Source organism: Ornithodoros turicata, chromosome 7, assembly GCF_037126465.1.
Source record: "Ornithodoros turicata isolate Travis chromosome 7, ASM3712646v1, whole genome shotgun sequence".
In the NCBI taxonomy this organism is placed as follows: Eukaryota; Metazoa; Arthropoda; class Arachnida; order Ixodida; family Argasidae; genus Ornithodoros; species Ornithodoros turicata.
The window spans coordinates 39,073,788-39,100,628 of NC_088207.1; the positions used below are offsets into that span (position 1 = coordinate 39,073,788).

The 26,841-nt window shown below is 46.9% G+C and overlaps 1 protein-coding gene across 6 annotated transcripts in view; it reads left to right on the forward strand.

Annotated features, from left to right (window-relative positions):
• Positions 1–25,410, forward strand: part of LOC135401064 (glutamate receptor ionotropic, kainate 2-like) — a 259,479-nt gene extending 234,069 nt beyond the window's left edge. For all 6 annotated transcript variants that reach the window (XM_064633200.1, XM_064633201.1, XM_064633202.1 and 3 more), the window contains 9 exons: positions 1,310–1,363; positions 3,507–3,671; positions 15,991–16,143; positions 16,366–16,467; positions 17,965–18,066; positions 20,236–21,000; positions 21,451–21,673; positions 22,604–22,869; positions 23,753–25,410. In XM_064633200.1, coding sequence (XP_064489270.1) covers positions 1,310–1,363; positions 3,507–3,671; positions 15,991–16,143; positions 16,366–16,467; positions 17,965–18,066; positions 20,236–21,000; positions 21,451–21,673; positions 22,604–22,869; positions 23,753–23,995 — 2,073 coding nt within the window. In that variant the 3' untranslated portion in view covers positions 23,996–25,410. The remainder of the gene's footprint in view (positions 1–1,309; positions 1,364–3,506; positions 3,672–15,990; positions 16,144–16,365; positions 16,468–17,964; positions 18,067–20,235; positions 21,001–21,450; positions 21,674–22,603; positions 22,870–23,752) is intronic.
• The last annotated feature ends 1,431 nt before the right edge of the window (positions 25,411–26,841 follow it).

Sequence of the window (26,841 nt, forward strand, 5' to 3'; positions counted from 1 at the left end):
ATTGTGATAAAAACAGCTAAAATTAGATTATGAATATCTTTGTTTCCCATTACGGACGGACCGCACATTTCTGTGACTTATAACCACCATTAATGATTTTCGGGTACTGACTTTGACTTTCTTCAGACTGCTATTCTTCCACATGCGTCAATGCCTTCAATGCGTCAATGCCAATTACAGGGTGACGTATCTTGAATAGCTTCTTGTATTCCCACGGTTAAATTTACTGCCTTGCAGGGGACTACCGGCGCTTAACTCCCTTGTTTAGTTCCGTAATGGCACGTCGGCGACGGGCTAATCAACAGGCCTTAGGGCTTAATTGAAGCGCTGCCCCGATCGCAAACGAAAGCGACATTTTTATGCTGTACTCGGAAATGGGAAAAGAGCTACTAATTAGATCCTGACACTTCAGATTAATTGGTTCTCGGCGATAAGCTTTCACAGCACGGAAAGTTACCCTTCAATGGGAAAGTTAGGAGCACATACACAAAAGAAAGTTTCATTTAGGCAGAAATTATGAAAAATTACGCCTTCAAGGGTATGAAAATTATGCCTTTCGTTATTGCCGAACATTTGCATGCCCTCATAATGGTAACGACGGTACTTTTAATCTTCCATTCCGGCTTGGGAATGGGCTCTAACAAATTCGGGTTGTACATTATCCGTTGCACAGAGGAATGTAGTGTGCAACAGAAATGACTTTGGGTGACTACAACGGGCTCAAATACTGGGTAATCTCCACTCCTATTTGCTACATCAGTTCTGTCGCTCTTCGGCCGTGTACTGTACCACACAAAAAACAAAAAACAAAATAAACAATTGGTTCAGGAGCCTATACTTCCGATTTCGCAGGAGTGGCCGGAGTGAGTTGCCAATATGTTGGTCAGAATGGCATAACAGATTAAGAACCAGAATGGCGTGACAGAAGTCTCTAACGTTTGGTTGTTAACCGCCGGGTATTCTAACACGTTAGGGTTACTGTTTCTATCATGGCTGCTCAGTTGTTGAGATACTCTTCTTCGCCACCTTGGTTTCTTTCTAGGTATTAGAACGATAAAATGGCGTAGCTACAGGCTTCAGGTGAACGAGCATCATAATGAAGGTGCCTGAGCAATGGGCAGAAGACAGAGAAAACACAACACGAAGCACATTCGTGTTGTGTCTTCTCTGTCTTCTGCCCATTGCTCGGACACCTTCATTATGAGATATAGGTATTATATGAGAGTTCTATGCTTCTCCTAAATCAGCAATGAATATTATTATGCTGTGCTCTAAAACGTCTCACATCTTCTATTATTTTCTGTTACAGATTCTCCAAATTCAAATGAACGATTACAAGTACCATTACCACTTTGCAACATACGTAAGTACAACGAGTCATGCCATAACATTCGGAGACTCCAAGTGGTGTCACACTGTATCTAGCTGTCATAAAATATCAGGCTTTTACGAGGCGGAGGACGACATATTCACATTAGTTCAACTTCGAACGTGCCGTATAGCACGAGCAGCATGGCCGAGAGGGTAGCATTCACTCCTCGGTGGTAGCCAAGGTCGTGCTGAAGACTCGGAGATGGTGGGTTCGAATCCTACCACCGGCTGCGCTGTCTGAGGTTTCCTCTGGGCTTTCCGGTAGACTTTCCAGGTGAATGTTGTCACAGTTCCCGTTTAATTTGGCCCAGGACGCATAATAACACCCCTTTCCCCCACTCCTTCCTGCTCTCATCTCTCTATACCTGTCCACGTCTGTACGTAGCTCATAGCCACAGTCCCTTCGCGGCGCTAACATGAAATTAAAAAAAAAAAAAAACGAACGTGCCGTGCCCTGTGCGCACTCTCAAATCCCAACGTGAGCATTCCCGACAGTCTATATGTGATGTGACCAAAATAGTGCGGGCAAGCTGGGCACGCTTGCGCGAAAGTCAAGGATTCTCCTCAGTGGTGTCCTCAGTAACTCTTGCAGTGATTCGTGTACACGATACCCTCCTCAACGCTGCTCTTTCATACAGCACTGGCAAAACTACTCAGGACGGCGCAGAGAAATGTCCTCCACATTCATGCGGGCGGGCCCTGGTATATCCTGCAGAAAGACGTAACATCTCTTTGAGTTTGAGGAACACAGATAAAAATCGAAGAGGGCATTTTGCGATTTGATTGGGGGGTTTCATCGCCGGGGGCGATTTTTACCTCTGCAGCACATTTCTACACCGACGGGGAACGCTATCTGCGTCCGCGTGTATATTAAACCCATAATTATATTATAAGTATCATAAGTATATTAAACCCACCCATCCCACGCGCCTGCGATCGACCACGTGAAGCAATAGGGGCTGTTCCTATATCGTAGCTGTCATAGGCTTTCATATGCATACGAATGTTTCGATTGCAAATGGCGGAGTTGGGATTCAGAGTGGTGTCTCGCGCGACTGGGCTATCACGGCACGTGCAGTCTCGTGTAGATGGATGCGAATGGATGTGAAGCAAGCTGGACAAGCCTAACCTGAACAAGCCTAACCTGAACTAATTTCACTCGGTATAACCAGGAAACTAGGGAGCTACATTCATAGCTGACGCGTAGATGCCAGTCAGGATCTAGCGCGTTCCGCTTGCGTCACCGCTAATCTCGTTCTCGATGGCTACTCTCATGCTGAACTTGCCCCTTGGTGGAAGCAAACCACGTCTCGTATGTTACACGGCGCTGCAGTCCGATGGCGAATTCCGTTGAGTATGCAAGTGCCAAGTGACTACTGCTGGTGGTCTCAAGAGGCTTTGCGTCCCCAGTGGTAATGGAATGCCCTCTGCTCCCGGTGTGATCAATCAGTGTGCAGTCCGGGTCTCTTTTTCTTGGATTGGATTTACTACGCTGCGTACATGGTGACGTAGCCTCTCAAGGATTTCACGGAACCACTACCTACCATTCATTTTAGTACTCGTTCGTTAGTGCCGCAATAATTTTGGCGCTACCGACAATAAGCACGGAAAAAACGATCGACATTACCGCCCTTATTTTCCACTCGCATGCATGTTTAGTCCGGTGCTGTTCCGCTCGTTTTGCTCAATGCGAACGGGGAGGTCAAAAAGTATCGCCCCTTGGAGAAAATGTTTTGCCTATCCACTCCCAAAGGAGCACTCCGCGTCTGACCTTGTTCTGCCAATCCAACAATTTTTGCACCTTCCCCGGGCAGCATTCTGACCCAGCTGTGCCAATGAAATTCGCCATCTGTGTTATCTACGTCTGCACCACATTTGTTCTCAACAACGAAGAGTGCTCTCTATGCGGAATGGATTGAATCGGATAAAAATAAAATGGAGATGCTGGATGCACAAACGTGAAGCCAGCTACTCTGGTCTCTTGCATTATATTTTACTTGTAAATGCCTAATACATACCTAAGTAAATGCATTTACTTGACGTAAGGTGTCTGAAAGTAGACAACAGACAACACATTTCATGATGCCTGTTGGGAGGTTTTCGACAAACATCTTATTACGGCTTCTGTATTGCAGGACATTGAAGCCTACAACTTAGAAGACTTTCAGTACAACTTTGTGAACATCACGGCCTATCGCATGGTGGACTCTGAGAACGCCACTGTTCGTGAAACCATGCGGGACATGGAAAGGTTCCAGCCTTTTGGACAGAATATCCTCAACAAAAGCACCGTTATAATCGTAAGTAAAGGAAAGAGATTAAAACATGTCAAGTGGAAGACTGATCTTGCGGGGGCAGACAAGAAATCGATATTTGCACTCCCGCCAATGGTGGTTCGCCCTCGAAATATACATATATTGCGCTCAAGACCGTGCCTGACCGAAAAAAAAAAGAAAAAAGAAAGAGCGAAGAACATCTTCGTGTATAGCGAAACTACATTCTGCGTCATGATAATCGAGGGACACCGCGGGTTTGTAAGAATTTGCCATACGTGTTTGCTTTTTTCCTTGAGTAGTACCATCCTAAATAATGTAAGTGCGTACCCAATCAACTTACATGGACGGCACAATTACGTTTCCTTGTGGAGTTAATGCATTTCTAAGCAGGTATTACTTATTCAATGGTCCTGGGCCTGATGGCGTTGCCACTGCCTGTTCAAAACACAAAAACGTGACGGGGACAAGATGGGGATAACTTTTACATAAGCTCATACTGAAACTCCGCTAATTTTTGTTAACACTGCTTCTAAGAACGTTTTTTAAAACCTGTGTTCAGAATGTGCATGACATCAGAAGGTTCTTAAACTGCATATCTAGCATATATCCGCTTCCCCGATTGGCACCCCTCCGTCAGCGTGCATATCGAGCACACACAGAATGCTATACATTCCACTTTGTCGTTGCGACAACCCTGCCCTCGTGAAGCGCGTGCCACTGTAGAGGAGATATAGTTCCCCTACATGAGTTCCACCTGCAACGTCCTGGAGGGGAGTCACGGGTTGAGTAGCACCCCAGCACATCCGGCCGAATGTTGAGAGGAAATATGCACAACAGCAAGCAAGAACTCGAATGTTCGCGCTCAGCACGAAGATGATGACAATGCTCGAGGGGGCGACGATGATCCTTCTTCCTCACTACTTTGACCCCCTCGGGAGACTGGGACTGGGATAAATGGATGCGGACAAAAGGCGTGGTGGCGGTTGAGTCGGGCATTGGAGCAGCTTAGCGCCACCGGGTAAAGAGGTCTATGGCTGTGAGGAGGTATCGATTGCCAGAAGAGGGTGGTAGGGGTCCAACGATATCAATGAGCACGTGGTCAAGTCGGGCGTCTGGGGGAGAGAAACGACCGTGGGACGCGGACGTGTGCCGGGAGATCTTGGAACGAATCTTGGACCCACAGGCACGAATGTCTGCGTTCATCTTTGGCGAAACCAAACGCGCTCTAATCAGGTGCTGGGCTCCACGCGCGCCAGGATTGGGAGAGGTTGTGGATGGAGTCGAAGACGGCACGGCGCAAGGCCAGCGGAACGTAGTGTCTCCGTAGGGTGGAGGAGGAGCCTCAGCACAGCGTAACGTGCGAGCCGCGGAGAAGAATGCCTTCAAGTTTGAGTGATGAGGAAGACCGTCGCAGAGTGGGAAGGTCCTCGTCGTCACGCTCAGCACGGGCCAGGCTTCAGAGGATAAATGAGTACGAGCGGAGATGCGGCTTAGGGCGACGGTGGGCCATTTTTGCTGGCTGAGACGTCCTCCTCAATACGGGTAGTAAACTCAGCTGGGTAGGCTAAATGGCGCGTCCCCCGGAGAGAGTACCGCGTTCTCGCTGAGGTGAACACATGTGTACGCGATTCATGGTCTGTGCAAATGGTAAACTAACGACATTCAAGAAAGTAACGAAAGCGCTTGACCGCAAGGTACGCCGCTAGCAGTTCCTGGCCAAAGGTACTGTATCACGTTTCAGCGGGTTTAAGTGCCTTAGAAAGGAAGGCAAGCGGACGCCAGGAGTCGTCAAACCGCTGATGTATGACGGCGCCAACAGGAGTGCCAGACGCATCCACCATAAGCGTAGTTGGGGCTCAGGGACTGGGATGCGCGAGAAGCATGGCGGATGTTAGGAGCGACTTGATGGAAGCGAAGGTTTCAGATGCTTCACTAGTCCAAGCGAGGGTGGAAGAGAGCGCCTTGGGCTTGCACAACAGCTCCTTAAGAGGACGCAAAGTAGGGAAGTCAAAGTAGACGCAAAGTAGGCAAAGTACGTGCTCAGTGGAGAACAAAACCCCCGTCAAAATTAACCAAGCCGAGGAAGCGACGTACCTGGCGCAGAGTTTGCGGTTGCGGGTAGATGATGATGGCGTCAATCGTCTGGGGAGTGGGGGTTATGCCTTCAGCAGCAACAACATGAACTTTATTGCGAGATGATGAATGGGGAATTTCATCGCCAGGGGCGATACTCTGCCCCATTGCTGGTGGTGATGCGGGGAATGAAATAATGAGCCCATTCACACTAAGGATCGAAGTCCTATCGTATCCAGAAAGGTGAAGAGACCTTTGAGGGCAGAGCCTTGGTGTGCTGGATGTGGCCAGGGACCAAGCAATTTTGTGATACAGAGGGAGCGAAGGTCCAGCTCGTTAAGGGATCCAGAGAGTACGGTTCGGGAAGGTTCGTAGTTTGTGCAATGGAGAAGAATGTGCTCTAGATCTTCTACAGCACCGAAGTGATAGCATTTGGGCGAGTCAACTCGTCTCGAGCGGTAATGCCACTGCGCTGTAAAAGACACATCGAGGAACATTCGATGAACTAATGCGCCATCTTGACGAGAGGTATGTCGAGGCATCCGGAAAGCGAGCGCTGGATGAAATCTGCTCAGCGTGGCTGGGGGGAGAATGTCAGCGGTCCATTGGCGGGAAGCCAGGGGAGTCATGAGGCGTCGAAGTACTGAAGTACGATCTCCTCTCAGCAGCACGATACCTCCAGCTTCGCTTTGCCTTCAGTTGAGACGATGTGTCCGAGGAATTCCAGTGATGTAACCCCGAACTCACATTCCTGGACTTTCATTATGATCCTGTGCTCATCCACTAGGCGAGCAAAGAGCAATTTAAGATATTCGTCGTGTTGAGCGTGGTCGGGGCTCGCAACCAGGATGTCATCAATATAAGCAAAGCTGAAGGGAAGTCCATGGGTAACAGTGTCTGTGAAACACTGAAACGTTTGGGCGGCATCAGCGTTTCCCGCTTACAAACCTTTTGTCCTGACGAAGACAGTGCCACTGTCGTAACGTCGACCCCGTTTCTCATTCAACTTTTAATTTCTGCCCATTAAATGAACTAGTGTTTCTAACTTCCCTAAAATCTGTTGTCCGCGTCTTTTTCCTTCCACAACTGTAAAACTTCGTGGCCGTTTGACTTTTGTACTTCTCTCGACCTATATATAAATATATATGAACTATATATGAACTTATGCTGTTCATAATTGTCACAAAAAAGGCGTACAACTCCCGTTTTCAACAAATCAGGGCAGATAACGATATCATTCGACATGATAGTTGGCCAAGAGCGTGCTATGCGGTGAAGTTCATTTTTGAGTGTGTAGAGATTGAAGTTTTTGTTTTGTTGAGAAATAAGGGCTTGACATAGTCCTCATAGCAATCTTCTCATGTGTAACGAGACATCTACTTATCTCACGGACGGGTTGTGGCGATATTGAGCAGGTGTTTGGTATATTAGTGATATTGATTGGTGTTTGCAGTGATGGATTTTACATCATGAGATATTGAGCAGTCGCATATGGCATCACCGGGCACACTCTTAAAAATGAATTTCACCGCATAGCGCGCTGCTAGCCAACCATCATCTCAAATGATATCCTCATCTGCCCTGATTTGTTGAAAACAGGAGGCGTACGCCTTTTTTGCGACAATTATGAACAGCATAAGTGTCACAATAAAGGCGTACGCCTCCAATTTTCAACAAATCAGGGCAGATAACGATATCATTCGAGATGGTTGGCTAGGAGCGTGCTATCCGGTAAAGTTCAGTTTTAACAGTGTAGTTCCGAACACACTCTAAAAACAGAACTTCACCGCATAGCACGCTGTGCTCCAACCATTGCCAAGAATGATAGGGTTATCGCTTCTGATTTGAAGTGAGAGGGGTGGGGAGGGGCGTACGCTTTTTTGTGGCAATTTTCATATATCAAAATTGCAACAAAAAGGCGTACGCCCCCCTCTCTCTTCGAATCAGAAGCGATAATCATATCATTCGCGGCAATGGTTGGCGCATAGCGTGCTAAGCGGTGAAGTTCTGTTTTTAGAGTGCAGCGTGAGCTGAGATAAATCCTATGTAAACGAAGTAAACAGAAGAGTAACGACATGAAGCAAAAAAAGAAAAGAAACGACACTGCACAGCTCTGACTGTGTGCGCAGTGCAGCGCCTTTTACTGTTATGTCCCGTGGTTGTTTTGCTCGGTCTAATCGTGTTTAAAATGAACCAACAAGCCGAACACTCAACAACAACAACTTTATGATGCGATGATGAATGGGGAGTTTCATCAAGCCAAATCTATTTCAAATTATCCAAAAATATTCCAAATCTAAATCTAGTATGCTTCCAAAAATACGACGACAGTGATTCCGCTACCTGATGATGTCGCTCCAAGGCTTCCTTCCTCCCAGGACTCTTACAGTGAGATGAACACATTCCTTGACTTTCCACAACACACTACGAAGGTAGGCTCACATTACGCGTACATGCCTACCTTCTGAACAGCCAAGATCTTTACTTTGCTTTGACGGCAGAGTCTTGAGTTTGCAACGAAGAGAATTCGCTCCGAGAGGATGGAACCTTGCCGCGTGTGCGCTGCTGAACACGACATAGTGAAAGAAGTTGACATCGTCTTCTCCACGCCACCTGACATCTCCACGACTCTTTAAAAACGGTGCTGCTTGAAATCCCTTTCACGTTGAATAGTGGCAGTTGAAGAAAAGGCACCAGCTGTGGGATTGGCAGAGGGCATTGTGAGGCTTGTGTTGGGTTCGCCCTTCTATATGTAATTGCTTCTGCTACTACGCCCCTAAACACTGTAACTGTAGCATCAGGAAGTAAATTAATTAATTAATTAAATTATTGGAACAGATTTACACGTAAGGTGAATCCACAGGGGGTGATATAAACCCGCCATTTTTGTAACTACCCTCAAGCGTGTGCTTTTCGCAAAACCGCCATCTTGTCCTGGTCACACGCACTCTAAAAACATAACTTCACCACATAGCACGCGCTTAGCCAATCACCATCCCGAATGGCATCGTTCTGCCCCCTGATTGGTTAAAAAACGGAGGCGTACGCCTTTTTTGAAAAACTTATGCAGTTCCAAAAAAGGCGTACGGCCCGCGCTTTCCACAAATCGGGAGTGATAAGGGTATCATTCTGTACAATGGCTGGCCTTCACCGTGCTATGTGGTGAATTTCTGTTTTTAGAGTGCACTCTTAAAAATGGGGGGGGGGGGGGGGTCGAGGTAGCTTGCCGTTGTTGGCCGCACTCAAGTGGGCATCGTCACGACTATAGCAAAAAAAAAAAAAAAAAGGCAAGTGGGAGAGGGGAGTTGGACTTCAAACTGATGCATAGGCAGGACGAGCGGTACTGAGGGGACAGAGGCACACTGTACACTCTTGAAAATGATTTTCACCGCATAGCACGCCCCTAGCCAACCATAATCTCGAATGATATTGTTGTCTGCTCTGATTTGTTGAAAACGGGGGGCGTACGCCTTTTTTGTGACACTTATGCTCATAATTGTCACAAAAAAGGCGTACGCCTCCCGTTTTCAATAAATTAGAACAGATAACGATATCATTCGAGATAATGGTTGGCTAGGAGCGTGCTGTGCGGTGAAGTTCATTTTTAAGAGTGTAGGTGAGAGGTGCACTAGAGTGGTCTTTCCACTAGGCCCGTTTCTTGAAGAAAGCGCACGAGGCCGCGACTTTTTGAAAGTCGTTCCGCACAAGAACCTTCGGGGAAGAGGACGTCCGTCAGTATGCCAGGCCTGGCTTGGGGAAGATGAGTTTCCCGCATAGTATGGTATGCACGGCATTCTGTCAGGATATGCGCGTTAGTCTCCGGATGATTACAGTGTCCACAACTGGAGTCCTCCCTGGAGCCGATCTTGAACAGTTGCGAGTTCGTGAACACAGATCCCGTGCGTAATCGATGGAGCATTGTCTGCATACCACGGGGAAGACCTTTCTTGGGAAGAGAGGTTCTGTGATTCTGCATGATGTCCTGTATGCCAGGATGACGCACCTCAACTAGCTGTTTGACGACCATGTGCCTGTCAGTGTCGGCCGGGACTGGTAAGGACGGGCTGCAGCTGTGGTGTGCTGAGGAAGCTAGCTGGTCCGCTCGTTCGTTGCCTCTGATGCCGACATGAGACGGGATCCATTGGAGCGTAAGCTCACCTCCGGTTACCCTATGCTGGGCACACGACCTCCTTATACATTGGGCTAGGATGCTACCACACATGGGGTTCATCACGTTGTTGAGGGCACTTCTGGAGTTCGTAAGCAAAACGCTTATTCCGGTGACTTGAACCGCAGCAGCTGCGTGTAACAAGGCCAGGAGTTCGGCCGTCGTAGATGAGATTGGGTAACGAAATGATTTCCCTTGCCAGGCCATGTTCATTGACGGGATGTAGTACGCGCTGGTAGCGCTCTCGGAACGGTGGAGCCATCCGTGAACACCAGAGTATGTGTGTGATAGACGTCGCTTATCAGGTTCTCCGCCGCCATCCTGGCCACCAGGGGGCTGGACTCGCCCCTGATTTGTTGAAAACGGGAGGCGGATCCTATTTGTACTATTATGCACGTGCATAATGGTAGAAAATAGGATCCGCCTTCCGTTTTCAACAAATCAGGGGCGAGAACGTTGTCATTCGGGATTATGGTTGGCTAGGAGCGTGCTATGTGGTGAAACTCATTTTTAAGAGTATTTATCATAGAAAACGTCATTTTAAGGTCATGTGTCTCTGTTTACATGTCGTTTTAGCGCTTGCTTCGGCATAAAAGCAAGAGATGAACGTATTTTGCCAGCGTAAACTACACGGGGCTTCTTCCGCGACACGGTAACCCATTTCTCCTTAGTTTAAGTCGTTTAAGCGCATTGCATCCGCTGAGTGCGTCTTACCCGGGGTTGTTATCACATCTTTGGAAGTGGTCAACAGTACGAGGCCTCGTGTACAAAACTGAGCGTTTCACTGCGAGTGTATCGGATAAAAATAATTACCGTGGTGGAAAGATGTCCAAAAAACGGCGCACAGAAACAGCAGTTTGTTTACAAACGGTTTGGCTGCCGATCACGGGCATGGCCACCTTTATAAGGTCACCTGTGCGTTGACGTTTGTTGTGACGTGTGACCAGGACCTGTCCAGAATGCATTGCGCTCGCCCAGCCCGCTTTCGTCTGTGGAGCAATACATTGGAGGGCAGCCCTGGGTGAGTCAGACTATATTTGCATGTCGCAAAGTAGGACGGCGGATACTTTGGACCACCTGGGGTCCTTTAACCCATACCGTGTAGCCCCTCTAGCATTTGGCCAGCTTTCTACTTCCCTTCTCATTTCATCTGCTTTCGATAGCAAACCTAAGGTATCATGTGGTACACGGCAGACTCTCAAAAGCGGAAGCAGTGTGGGACAGCTCGGTGCCTGCTGGTTGGGGCATGCCCCCTCCCCTCTTCCTTCTTTCCTTCTCGCGATGCATTAGTTCCGTCACTCCCTGCAGCCACAATCTTAAAGGCGGCCAATCTTTTGTTGTTCTAGAGAGAGAGAGAGAAAGAGAGGATAGGAGAAATGTTCCTGATGCTGGGAGCCTTCCTTTGGACTGCTGAATTTATCTTATATTCCGTGCTGTCTGGCCCCTTATCTTCAATAGGCAAACGAGGTTGTCATGGAAACCATTCTTGCTGGACGGCTATCGAACGTTATTTTTTGTCGGCAAAAAAAGAAATGAATAACTAAACGAAACAGGATTTTTCCAAGTTCTCCACCTTAGAGCGAAGGTAAACAACTTTCCTTTCTTTGTTGTTATAGCGGATTTTCCTCTCTTCCCTTTTACAGAAGATGACTTAAACCTTCGCGCCGAAAACTTTTCACGTTGTGCCGAAGTCGTAAATTGTGCCATACTGACGACACAGTACAGGCTCCAACAGCTCCCCATAGAGCCCATAGTTTGAGATAATTCACGCAACACTGGGCACATGACCAATGAGAGTGCAACGTTGTAGAAATTATGCAATGCCAGTCGGCCAATCAGGAGCCTTAACTTTGGCTGACCTTTCGACCGGTTCTGGCTACCATCGACTTCTACCGGATTTCACGCCTACCGCCGTTACCCGATATTCAAAATAACTGAAGCTTCTTTTGGCTAAAAGAAATATTTATTTGACACAAAGCACTGATTCAAAGATCTGATACATAGATGCACTGTGAATACAAAGTCTACTGCGTTGCTGACGCACTGTAACTAAGTTCGAACTTGAAGCAAAACGAACACAGCTCTCGAAATCCGACGGGGCCCGCGCTTGTTCTTCACACTCCAACCGCTCCAACTCACGAGGCATTCCAGTTCCGGAGTTGATAGACTGTTCGTGGGATAATAGTCGTGTCCAGGAACAGCACAACACACGTTGAATCACATCGACGCATGAATAAACCAGCGAACACTTCTACACACTGTTCTGCCGATTGACATCACCGAAACACGAAACACAAGAGGACGCCTTGCCGGCCGATTTTATGATGACCACCTTCTTTCGTTGTTTGCAGAGCGGAAAAGGCGCTCGTGTAGCACGTAATTGTAATCCTGTTTTTGTCGTCAGGCCTCAAAATCCGACGGCGCCCGAACGCGTTCTTCACGCTCCAACCGCACCAGCCCACGATGCATTCCAGTGCCGTAGTTGATAGACTATACGTGGGATATTAGTCGTGTCCAGGAACAGCACAACACGCGTAGAATCACAAACTGTTCTGCCGATTGACAGCACCGAAACACGGAACACGAGAGGACGGACGCCGTGCCGACCGATGCGAGCTATAACTATGCTGAAACGGCCGCCGGGACGCTGCACACACATGCGCGCGTACAAAATGCGATTTCAAAACGTTGTCGACCAATCGGAGCGCGCACGCAGTCTGGGCCAATGAGCTTGCAACGTTGTAGATTGGCGCAGTGGTACATACTCTACAACCGCATCCTCGGTTACCTGAAGAGGACTGACAGTACTACAGGCATGTTGTAATCCTGAAACCACCACATGTTCAGACAACGAAGGCATTCTAAACATGTCTCTATGAAGGCTTACGGGGCATCACAGAACATACGGGAAAATGGCGAGCCAGGTATAGGAAAGGGTTGTGGACCGAAAGCGTGTGCCATGTGTCCTGTACCGATTGCAGTGCCGATCTTTAACAGCGGTAGTTGACATAGTTCAGCATAGTACCACGTCAAGAGGGGTACGGTACTATGGATTGTGCGCAAGATGCGGAAATAGAGAATCCATTAATTTGCACAGCACACGAGAGCACGCACCTGTTATGATAGGTGGTAACAAAAGGGAACTAGGAAACAAAAAAGACATAAAAATGAAATCAGACACGTGGAAGTTGTGGCGTGCAGCACTAGTGTAATTTGCGTAAAATGCCTCAGCAAAATTGCTTTTTTTTATAACTTTTGTGTTGTTTAAAAAAATGAAATTCTTGGGTAAACACCCAAGAATTTAGGAAGCCTGTGTGCGTTTGCGTTGGTCTCGCGAGCTCTGAACGGACTATGTTCTGTTGTTATTGTTTTTTTTTTAATTCCGTGTTACCGCCGCGAAGCAACTGTGGCTATGAGCGGCGTCAAGACGTGGACAGATGGAGAGAGGACAGCAGGAAGGAGTGAAGGACAGGGGGGTTAATATGCGTCCTGGGCCGACTTCAGGGGGAACTGTGCCGACATTCATCTGGAAAGTCTGCGAGAAAACTCGGGGAAAACCTCAGACAGCGCTTCGCGAATTCAAGCTGGGCTTACTTGTCTGCGTCGTCCCTATCATTGTCGTCTCCCTCGGCCCATTCTCGTTATTTATGTCACAGACAGCACGGCCGGTGCCGTGATTCGAACCCACGTCACCTCCTGTCTCGGCGTGGAAGGCGATCATCCTAACCACTATGCCACGGGAGCTCGTGGACTATATGTTCGCTCCTAACCGGCGGTCCCATAGAAGTGCAATCAAGGAGCGGACGTGGTTCGTTCAGACCGTGCTTGAGAATGTTTGAGCCCAGGCGCGCAGGCAACGGTATAGCCACCTGGAATTATATCAAATGTTGCAGGTTTTCTTTAGAACCTGAAAAAAAAAAAAAGAGTGGGGGGGAGGACATACACGAGGTGGTCGGTTACAAGTACACTCTTAAAAATGGGGGGGGGGGGCGGGGTGTCGAGGTAGCTTGCCGTTGTTGGCCGCACTCAAGTGGGCATCGTCACGACTATAGCCAAAAAAAAAAAAAAAAAAGGAAGAGAAGGTGGGAGAAAGGGCAGATAGCGATATCATTCGAGATGATGGTTGGCTAGGAGCGTGCTATGCGGTGAAGTTCATTTCTTAGAGTGTAGAGCGGCTACACTCTTAAAAATGAACTTCACCACATAGCACTCTCCTAACCAACCATCATCCCGAATGACAACGTTCTCGCCCCTGATTTGTTGAAAACGGGTGGAGGAGCCTATTTTGTGCCGTGCATAATGGCACAAAATAGGCTCCCCCTCCCGTTTTCAGCAAATCAGGGGCGAGAACGTTGTCATTCGGGATGATGGTTGGCTAGGAGCGTGCTAGGTGGTGAAGTTCATTTTTAAGAGTGTAGCCGCTCTACACTCTAAGAAATGAACTTCACCGCATAGCACGCTCCTAGCCAACCATCATCTCGAATGATATCGCTATCTGCCCTGATTTGTTGAAAACGGGGGGCGTACGCCTTTTCTGTGACACTTATGCTGTTCATAATTGTCACAGAAAAGGCGTACGCCTCCCGTTTTCAACAAATCAGGGCAGATAACGTTATCATTCGAGATGGTGGTTGGCTAGCAGCGTGCTATGCGGTGAAGTTCATTTTTAAGAGTGTACAACTTCGGGGGTTGTACTCCCGCCAACGGACGAATGACATGCTCCCTCCATCTATTACCCTTAAAGGTGCACTGAAGTGACCCCCAATTTTTTTTTCGTCTTTCGGTACCACTGAGCAATGGCGTAGAGTATCGACCCTGGCGACGAAACTCCCAAATCGTTATCACAAAATAAAGTTGTTGTTGGGGTGGTACTCGGGCTCTAAAGTCTATAACTCCCATAACAATCGCATAATTAATCTTAGCTAAATAATCAATTTGGAGCAATACACAAAATACCGCGATTCATCCAAGACGACAGCCAACACACAAAACAGTATCCACATACAATGTGTACAAGGTCTTTTTATAAAGATTGATCGAGTTACTTGGGACGTCCTACGTCCTTCTTGTTCTTGAAAAATATAGGGTGTACTGGCGAGGTTGTTGTATATGATTCCAAACAAGCTTAATAAGTAGTGTGTTCACGTAGGACGCGTTATTCAGCTCGCAATAGGCACCTTTATCCTCGGCCAGGAGACGCTGCAATCAGTGGGCGTCAGCGCCGTGTGCGAGAGAAAGTTGCAGCGATCGATCATGGAGTTTAGGGAGCCGATAAAGCCAGATACAGCGTTTCGCTGGTTTCGCTTTGTGGAAACATACCGCTTTATTTATTTATTTTTCTTTACTGCTACGAGATATTGGAGCCCCTGAACAACAACTTTAGGAAATATAATATTTCTAAGTGCCATTCATTAATCAAACACGTGTTTGGCGTGGAGGGGATGTAAAACGGTGACGAAATTTTTTCGTCGAAGCGCTGTGCGTGTTCCAAGTTAAGGATGTCTTTCGTGAGGTTGAATTTTCAGGATATTATGTGGAAACAGTTTGATTTGTTTGACTATTATTGTCGTTGTTAGCGATACATTTTGGTGTTATTCTCTCATCATTAATTAGTTTGAATCAGTGATGAACCACCAGTTGTGTTTTATGCCTTCTTTTCTTTTTCCGTTTTCTTCTCATTTTTCCTTGTCATTTCCTCCTTCTCTTTTTCAGTGAAATAGCAAGTCCTTGCGTCTGACTGACCTCTCCTCTTTTCCTGCGAATTAACATATATCCCCCCACCCCCCTCCCTTGCCTCTCCGAGTGTCCAAAGCAGCTGCCCTGAAGCGCGCGCGCGCGCGCGAGGCCTGCTCGTACTCTTCCTATCTTTGCAACCACGCAGTCCTCTCTATTACGCGTACTTTATTCGACTCCTAAATGTAAAAGCCTGAGCCTATGGGCACACAGAGGGACGACACGAACACACTAGTGTCCGTCTTTGTTCCCAGACTCAGGCTTTTACATTATGGAGTTCCTCCACCAGGTGGCCTGCATATACGCCATCTTGTCAGTATACTCTATTCGATTTCTGCTAATTTGTACGATTCCTCTGTCCCCACTCAGACTGAACCGGCACTGATGTTCGATGCAGTATACGCCTTCGCGCACGGCCTAAACGATCTGCAGAGAAGCACCACTCTAAGGCCCTCCAACGTGTCCTGCGATGACGAAGTGTCCTGGACTGAAGGCACCAGCCTGTTTAACCTCATTAGCATGGTAATTCATTGTCGTTCATTTAAGGCGCTACGACGTTTTCTGCGACAGAAAACTACGTGTATACCAGAGTGTATCTACTCGCTGCTGTTGGTGTTTTGTACGAGCAATTTTAAGTCTTGTCCCGTCACCACGCTGTGTATGGCACGAACGTAACTTTGGCGATATGGTCCCCTGAGCTGTTTGCTGCTGTCTTTTTAAGTTGCGCCATTCTGTCCCATGCAGGTTGACTTCTACGGTCTCACGGGAAATATACGGTTCAACGAAGGGAATCGAACGAGCCTGAAACTTGATTTGCTCAAGCTGAAGCAAAATTCTCTAGAGAAGGTAGGTATGGATTTTAGTACACGGCGAAAGACTTCCATCGGAAATTCAGATCCGGTTTTTATCAATGCCCAGGGAGTGTCGCTGCTCGTCGTCCGCGCGCTGTAAAATCGCGATGTCCTAAAAAACAGTGCATTTGTGATGAAAAGCGAGCAGTATAGCCGTGGTCACTCGTTTGTCTGTGGCCGTTGGCCATGGTGGGAGGCGAGACAAGTTTAGCGTTGCCGTACTTTGTTGCAAGGTTATCGTATAAGGGAGCAGTGAGGTGACATCTAACGTGGCTCGAAATCCTGTCTCATTCGTCAAGCTGTCCATCAGGAGCCTATCAGTTGCCCATCAGTTGTCCATCAGGAGTCGCCATGCAAAATATTTTCGGTCTGGGGTGTAGTATAACTGCGCAATCAACTTTACAAAATAAAAAATACAGGATCGTTACGATTGTGCAATGCGAATTTCAGCGGTAGCTGTTGTTGTAGCGGATGTTGACGCTTTTATTGCTGATATATGCGCAACTATACTTTAGAGTGACGAGTACTGCCTTGTGATCTGTGAAGTGAGCGGTGATGTGTAGAGCTGGGATTGGCGGGACAAAATATTACTAAAATCGGGACAAAAGCGGGACAGGAAACGCTGAGAAATCGGGACATTTTTCGAGACAACGTGCTTTGATGTCAAAACTGCTTTTATTAGCTTTAGATTATTTTCACTTGTTTTGAATCACCAAAACCGAAACCGAGGGTTTTGTGAATCAGCCACAGCCATTTCCCAAAAGCTTCCCCTTAACAGCTTCCGCTGTAAAAAAAAAAAAAAAAAGTCAGAGAAAGCAGCTGCGGACGGCCGACAGGATACGGGCGTGACGTAGCGACATCCCTGCGTGCCCTTTTTGTTTCGTTTGTTTCTTTTCCGCTTACACCTGCTTGAGCTGTGCCGCTCTACGTCACGAGTCACGTGACCGGGGTCCACGTTACGCCTTCCATATTTTCACGTATGGGCCTGTTGCTCTGGGCCAGGTGGCTCGAGTGAGCAGCAACGTCAGCGCCCCAAATCATGCAACACTCCTTAGTTTAGCAGACGACGCGGCACTTTCAAATACACGGTCTCGAGTTGTTCGCGCTTTTCGAGAAGCACCGCCTTTTCTGTTGATTTCCTGCAGGTTTTGTAGCTTTCCTTGGCACCATACCGTTTGACACGCCTTGCAAAACCCGCTGATGAAACTACTGACTGTTGGGATCCGTGGCCGTTTGGACCCGAAATGGCGCTGTGCAAGCTTCACTGCAACCGCCCTATAGCCTCGTGCGTCCGTGCTTCCATTTTGAATCAGTAGTCTGCGAAATACACGACATGAGCGTACATTGCTCCGTCGCATATAATAATCATTGCGCATAATAAAACAGATTTTTTTTTTGTAGTAGCATTACTATTATTCTGCATTTAGTGTACTAGCTTGCACGCATCTGTCGTTGCTTTTTTTTTTTTTTTTTCACGCGATTGATCTTGCAGGTTGGAGAGTGGTCCACATCCGATGGGCTGAACATCACAAACCACAACGCCTTTCACGACTTCGGCACGACGAATGTCACCCTCCGCGTAACGACGATTGAGGTACGTACAAAAGCGCAGGGAGTTTATTATGGGTCGGGCATTGGTAGAAAGAAATACACGAGTCTCGCAACAATGGGTGCGGACGACGCCATCTTACTTCTCTTTTTTTTTTTACGTCGAATTCACGTCTTTCCGATCGGTTATGCGGCTGACACTTGACAAACTGCACGTAACGTTTTGACGTCGCTGTTTGGTGTAGGGTTAAATTCGTCAGAGTGATTTATCTATCATTGCTAATTAATTAAAGTAATTAACTAGAATAATTAATCAGATAATTTTTAATTAGTAAAATAAAATTCAGTAACTAAAAAAAGTCGCCACAGTAAATTTCTCAATGGGGAGAACCTCCCTATTTTTTTCTTTTCCTTCTTGTGTTGGCATGGTGGACTAGTAAACTTACCATTTATTGCTGAGGTAAGTGTTATGGGGGTGCTTCTAGAATGATCCCCATGAATTCTGTCTCAGCTTCTCCTCACCTAGTTCAACATGCGGATGCTATAAGAGGAAGTACGAAGAGCGTTAATTAAGAAGTGATGTAAATTTAGAACACGACGTGACATGATTCACAGCGCTTACACTAATGTTAAATTCTGTTTCCGGATTGCAACCCATATCTGAACATATTTGCGAGCTTACTGTACGAAGCAAGGTCAAGTGTTAATTAGATAATTAAATTCTTAATTAATTAAATAATCAATTTTAATAAATCAATCTTGATGACTCGGAAGGAAGGAATCATATGGGCATCCTGCTTACCTTCTTGTCTGTTGCCCTGCACTGGGAAAGAGATTGAGTTCGACGATACTGAGAACTGCCGAGCTTGGACAGTTCAGGAGATTGAGCGAACGCTGTAAAAGAGAAAAAAGGAGACGTTGCTCCTCAGAGATTGCCGCTTAAAATATTCCCTTACACAGATATGCGTTTACCGATTATTAACATGGATTATTAACGTAATAAATTTTGGCCATGGCGTAACTTCTTTACGTTTGCTGGAGCGGCAAGCAAAAAAAAAAAAGTTAAAGCTAGCGGAATCTTAACAAATCAACGTACATCAACTCCACAGCTACGCAAAACATTTCGTAATTAATTTCTTTCGCAATTAGCCATACGCGATTTAGTCTCTGAAGGCGCAAGACGGAGATAAGCCGCTTATAGTGACATTCTGAGTAAAGAAGATTGAAGTATTCATCATCCATTCCATTAGCGCGCACCTGAGGCTCACCTATAAGAGACAGATTAAACGCCATTACGCCATTAGAGATATTAAACGCTACGGCCGTAATCGAAAAAGAAAATAACAAAATTGAACGAAACATGTGGTTCCACTTGTTTTCATATTGCCAAGTCTCCAAGATGCCGTTACTGTGGGGACGTGGAAAATCTGGGACACATCCTTCTCCGTTGTCCGCACTACCAACATTTCAGGGACACACTCACAGTGTCTCTAAATCAGCTAGGCTCTCGCCCTCTCAATATGCCAAAATTACTCAGTCCATGGTCATGTCCAGCCCACCAACACTCTGGTGATGATGGTGATGGTGATGTGATAAAGAAAAAAATGGGGATGTGACTTTCGACGAAGTCGAACTGGCTACCCCAGTACGCTTACGCACAGAAAGCACAAACAAATGATGAGATGATGAGAAACCAAAGAGATGATGAACAGAGATGAACAGAGATGATGATGGACTTCAGCATGTATTTCAAAAGTTTCGACCAAGGGGGTGTAAAATGTCGGAATCGTTGGGGGCACACACAGCACACATTCAGCGAGTCATAGAATGTCCATAAGCCCGGTTGTATGTAGAAAATCGTCAAGTTCCCTCAGCGCCTTGTCGGACGACGGATGACCTAGCAATTTCGCGATGTCGAAGGCTCGGGAATCCACACGACCAGCACTCTGCCCTAAGAGCACTTAGCACCACCGTTCTGGACAATGTGGGGCGTCTGTCTTCCCTAAGAGGCTTTAGAAAACACTATCATTAGATTTTCACGAAATTACCGTGGGCAACAGGGTACAGTATCGTGGCGATCAAACACCTCAATCATCATCACCTCAATAAAGTTCTTGTTTGTTGACAAGCTATGCACATCTTACTCAAACCAACTATCTTAACCGGAACCATATGGTTTTTGTGTCTCACAAGGTGATATCTGTGTGTTTCGCAGTCTCGACCGTATGTGATGATGAAGCAAAACAAAAACCTGACGGGAAACGACCGCTTCGACGGTTTCTGCATCGACCTCTTACGAACCATCGCCGACTTACTAGGCTTCAACTACGAACTCTACCTAGTGCCCGACAAGAAATTCGGCGTCGAGAATACGACGACGAACGAGTGGAACGGCATGGTTCGGGAGATCATCGACAAGAACGCAGACTTGGCTGTGGCGCCCATGACCATCAACTACGCCCGGGAGTCTGTTATCGACTTCACAAAACCCTTCATGAATCTGGGGATAGGTATCCTGTTCATGATCCCATCAGGCATGCCAGTAAAGCTCTTCTCGTTCATGAGTCCTCTGGACGTGGACATTTGGCTGTACGTGCTCGCAGCCTACATCATGGTGTCGACCACGATGTTCATCGTGGCCCGGTTCAGCCCCTACGAGTGGCGAAGTCCGCACCCGTGTGCGCGGGACAGCAGCGTTATGGAGAACCAGTTCAGCCTAGGCAATAGCTTCTGGTTCACGATCGTTACCCTGATGCACCAGGGCTGCGACCTCAACCCGAAGGCCATGTCGACACGCATCGTGGGCGCCATCTGGTGGTTCTTCACGCTAATACTCATCTCATCGTATACTGCCAATTTAGCGGCATTCCTCACTGTCGAACGCATGATCACACCCATTGAGAGCGTCGAAGACCTCGCCGAGCAGAGCAAAATCGCTTACGGGACTCTCGACTCGGGTTCTACTATGACCTTCTTCCGGGTAAGCCATTAGCTGCCTGCTACACGGTAAAAATAAATGAGCTCTTTCTAGCGTGTATCGCTCTAAACGGTAAGTTAGCAACTGCAGTGCCGGGTGTGCTTCCCATTCTTGTTGAATTATTATATGTCATCTTGAAGTAAAAAAGCAATCATGAGAAAATTACTTATTTTTTTCGTTATACAATTACAGCATACAATACGCAGGATTGCGAGCACATAAGGCGTCACCTCAAAAAGGGCTATAGAGGACTACTGATCTAGTGCACCAGTTTTGATGGTCTATGTATTCTATGGACTATTTTATGCACTATGGACTAATTCTGTGGAGTCTATGGACTCCAAGCTAGTCGGTAGACGTCGTAAAAGCCTTCAGCCAAGTTACCATTTCACAACTCTTTTAAACTAGCGGGGGTGTCTAGTACATGTTTACAACCGCGTCTTCGACGTGCAGGATTCCAAGATTGAGACGTATCAGAAGATGTGGCGGTACATGGAAAACAGGCCGACGGTTTTTGTCGGTTCTTACGAAGATGGCGTTCAACGAGTGCTGCAAGGCAACTACGCGTTCCTCATGGAGTCTACAATGCTGGATTTCATGGTGCAGAGAGACTGTAATTTGACTCAAGTTGGTGGGCTCCTCGATTCCAAGGGATACGGAATCGCTACTCCTATTGGTAAGTCGCCCCCTCACCTAACTTCTGTGGAACGCGACACGACAACTTAAGTGCTACAAGTTCTTAAGTGCTACTACAAGTGCTACGTATATTATTTACAGCAAGACAGTTTGTTCCTGAAAGTTTTACAGTTGACTGTACGTTCCAGGAACGAAAGGGCAAGACTCCAAACGTCACGCGTCATGCATTTGCGTAACTGCGATGAAAATTGGCGTACATACTTGAAATCTTACTGAAGTGCATTCGAAACGTTTACGTTTGTATACGACGTGCACAATTACTCAACATGAACTCGCATTTTCTGGGGCAGGACAGAGCGTGCAAGAGCGTCCTTAATTTATTTAGCTCAGCAAAAACGTGCGGTTCGCAAGGACAGAGCTAGGGTACCTACTGGACGGGATTCTGGTTAATTCCGACGACCGAAGTAGTTTCCCTCCAAAACACAAAGTAATACAACATATATTGGAAGATATTCAAAAAAAAAAAACAGCAGCAAGGCAAGATGTTTTGGGAAATAACACCGGCTTAGCTACACACGCGAAGGATACTACTTTCGTTGACTCGTTATAAGAACTTACCTGCCTTTCAGGTTCACGGACGTCTTTCGATAGTACACTTCTCGTTCGCAAAATATGCACTATAGGTTTATACGCAAGACATCCTTGCTGCACAAGCCATACAGAATGTGGTGACGCGACAAGCACGTGCTTCATATTACAGCGTGCCTGGCCCCTGATGTGCATATTTTTACGATTTTGCTGCATATTTTGACATTTTTGGTGGATGCGATACTCCGCAGGTACTCAGCATATAATGCCGCTGGTCATGGGATGAGGTGTTGCGCCATTGTGTGGCAACGTGCAGCAAACTGCATATGATAGACTGTTGGTTTAATATTCAATCAGTCATTATATCCACCTTGGGTCACAGGATCTCCTTGGAGGGACAAGATTTCTTTGGCCATTCTTGACCTCCAGGAGAAGGGTGTGATACAAATGCTGTACAACAAGTGGTGGAAGAGCCCGGGTCTCACCTGCAACAGGGATGACAAGAATAAAGAGGGCAAGGCCAATGCCCTGGGCTTGGCCAACATCGGAGGCGTGTTTGTTGTGCTACTGTGTGGATTGGCAGTCGCAGTGATGACGGCAATCGTGGAGTTCTGCGTCAATTCCAGGAAACACGCTACAAACGACAGGGTAAGCTCCCCTGCACATACAGTGAACCCTCGTTAATATGAAACCCTCATAATCTGACATACTTGTCTCTGCTTTGGCGATCTTTAACTCTCTGTGTGCTTGTTCGTGGCCTTCTGTCAAGGTGACTCCATTGCTGAGAACGTACGTGATGATGGCTAGAGAGTTATTTTTGTCATGCAGAGTCAGCACCGCTCGATGATAAGCACATGATAGAAGAAAGACATTCAATGTTGTAGATGCGTTTCTGCAGCATGTTTCTAGTTCCCTGAAACTCCCTGATCATCATCATTCAAATAGAGTGGCCGTTGTTTCGGTTCTAGTTTTCCGGTCTTCGGTAATTATGACTGAATATAGCAAAAACTCGCAATGGTACTGCATCATAGTGTGCACCTTCCAATTGGAAAATGTTTAACAACGCGCATTTCTCTGTTCCTTCGTTATGTCGTACTTTCTTTTTTGTTGCAACGTGTTTCTTCGTGACATCCACCGACAAATACATGGTTTCTTGGTTTCAACATTAATGGTATCTTCCTTATGCGTCACCTTGCAGGACTCGCGTGCAGGAGTATGACGCTATATGCTTATTATAAGACTTTCAGACAACAAATAGAACATTCACAGTGCTGAATTAAGCTTCCACAAAAACCTTAGCGCACGTCCCTCAGCCCTTGTAAAAGGCTGCCATTGTCAAAAAAAAAGAAGAAGAAGCTGTTGTCTTCACACACAAACATTGGATAACGACAACTTCAGCGAATTAGAGAAGGATCCTCACAGGTCCGCAGTCGCAGGTGCCATTCGGTCCCTTGCCGGACATAATCACCACTAATACGACGGATGAGAGCAGTGTGCTCAGATAACCACGTTTTTAACCGGTTCTACGCAGAACTTGGTATTCTGTTCCACGCAGCAATCTCTGTGCTCCGAGATGGCGGAAGAGCTGCGGTTCGCCGTCCGCTGCCGAGCGTCCCGCCAGCGACCCGCTCTGCGGCGGCAGTGCTCCAAGTGTATTCCCGGTACCACGTACGTGCCCGCGGCTATGGACCTCCCGCAGGAGAACGGCATCTTGCAGATGCTGGAGATGCGGAAGTCACCCGTTCATTTCGACTGCGGTGGCACCGACTCCTAGCAGAGAGCTCACGGGGCGAACAGCGTCGCCTCGTCCTCGAACTACGACGTGCCCCAGCTGTGCTACCTGGGCGCGCGACACCCAAACAGCCTGCATTCCGCATCAACATCCACCATTCAGCAGGACGTTCCTATGCGATGTCCTGTGCATCATCCAAGGCCATCGCCTTCTTGAGGGTTTCTCAAACCAGGACACAGCCGGTGTCTCCCGCGGGATGTCCTACAGACTGCTCAGTGTTCATCGTGGCACGTTGACTACTCGGTGTGAACCGTTCTTCATCTACATCACCGGTTCATTTCCTATTTGTTTCGAAGGTGCTGCACTTTGTGAGTGCAGACTTTCGATGACGATTGCCTCTAGGCTGTAGCTTGGACTTGATAACCAATTACACGCGTGTACTTTAGGGAATGAAATTGTCCTAATTGTACATACCTGCGTTTGGACGGTGCAGATAGTCGAATATGTCGACGCTAATGCAATATCTTCTAGTGAAACCAGTGAGATCATATATTTTAGTATACAGATCTATGTGTGTTGTTGCTTGTTGTAGGGAGAATGGCGTTGATGCCGACTCACAAGTATATGTTAACTCCTTACGACAGCGTGGTTGAAATTTTTCCACCGCGGGAGGTTTTTGTTACACTGGCTCGTTTGTTTAATGTAGCTTGTTTAGGCACTTACGAGGTTGTTTATGCGGAAAACGTTTTTTTATTCCCATAACGACAACAAGAGGCAATCTGGATTGTTTACTCGATATAGTCTTCAAAATTACACTGTGACTATGGCCTATCGTGGCACAGCTTTACGGAGCTTCAACGCATAATTTTGAACTCTACACAACATCTTCTTTGCGAAATCATAAGGGCCGATATATACCGATGCATTTACTAGGCGATAAAGCTATCTCTTCTTTGTAGGGAAAGGGGGGGGGCGCAGGATGGGAACCTTCGCTTTGCTAGTAATTCATGATCAGGAGACTGGTGAACATACGGATCGCGGTACGATATGCACAGCTACGTACGCTAGAGTGCTATTTAAATTTACTGCTTGTGCTGATCCCTATGTTTAGCAGCTCTAGGTGCATTGATCGCGAATTACTCGCGGGTTGCCTGCTTGCTTGCTTCTCTGCGTCAAGATAACGTTCTGCTGAATGAGTCTAAAACAACACGTGCTCTCTTCCATTGTACACGCGTCATAACTTGCCCTGACTTCATGCATCAGTAGATCGAGGTATAATCATCGGAACAGAAGGCGCACATAACTTGAATAAAGCCTCATCATCCGGGCACCCCACTAATCATCATTTGACTTATCCTCAAAGGATTTACCGTTAGTTTTTCAAATCCTTCCAAGGGCGACAGTGTTTGACCATATTGTCAGGTGCCGACATTCCGTCTGTCGTCACGTGCACTGACTACAGTGGTTTACCCCGAATTTCGTCCGGGGGGGGGGGGGGGCTGCACAAGGGGGTGCATTTACAAGGACAAAATATTGTGCAATCACACAAAATTTTAGGGGGTATCCTCCAGATTTTTAGGCGCTGTTAGGGGTGTAGGGGGGGGGGGGGCGGTCTGCATAAATCACTGACTGACTAGCTCACACAAAAATGGTAAGGTAATTTTCTCGGCCTTCTGGACACAGCATGAGTGATTGGGGTCAATATTCGTCCGGAATAAATCAATAACGATAACGTGCCCTCTAAGAAAGGCATATCACGTAGCAGGACGGCCGGTACGACACAAGGCATAGGCGATGATTTTATATAACGTACGCACCGACACCGCCGAGGACATAGTTACCTCGACCTGTTTTCATTTTTCTCTGTATACGGTGCGATCACCACCCTAAGTCGTATAGTCAAGCGTACGGGTTCTGAATTAGCTTGAATGAATGAGTGGCCTGAATGGCCAATAGCGTTGTGGTACAATTCTTAACTACCTCCTTATCTTTTTCCTTTCTTTCTTTCTGACTTTCTTGGAGCGCTCACTTTGTTGTGTCTCTCGTCCCTCAGCTCCAAAGTAGAGCTGTCGGACGAGGACATTCGTCCAGGAGAGGGAGTGGTAGGGTTTATTCTTCCCGTATCCCAAAGTGAGTGTGTTTAAAACTGTACCAGATGTGCAGAAAAATGACTCCCGTGATGATGTAATTATGACGAAAAGTAAGAGCTCCGGTATCGTTTTAGGAGTTACGTTCTATAAGAGTGTCCTAAATTTACTTCCGCAAAAGGCTTGTAAGCTTCGTTAGCCCATATGACGTTAAATTTGCACCAAACGCATGTGAGTGCTGACACCTGTAGCGCTCAATAGGGTTCATTGAAATTACGTACACTGTCAAAACTAACAACTCGGCATTTGCCTTCTAAGAACGGCAGATCACGCTCCAGGACGAGAACGGTCGTGCTCGGGTATGATTATGCATACGATGGCTTATTTTATTTTGCAGTTGCTGTGGTCATGTGAAAGAACATCCCTGCGCGAAACACAAAAAAGCGTGTCATATATGCATGAAGAATGAATGCTTCCGATTGCCGTCAATAGTAACTCCTCTAGAAGAAAAAAGAAACGTTTCCTCTACATGCAGACGGAAGACTGATGTCTATGACATGCTCTAAATCTATAGGATCCCGTTCCTGACAGGACAGTTCCCGTTCAAAATGGTTGAGTAATTCTCTGTTTGTTTGTAATGCTAGGTACTATTCGTCTAACATTGCATTCGTTTGAAGCAGCAGGCGTAGCAGAGGCCGCAACAGAAACATGCCGTTTTACTAACTGCATAATAACATATAGAACCGTTCTAATATCTTGCACCACTTCTGTTAGAGATCCAGTTAATAATCCAAACTTGTC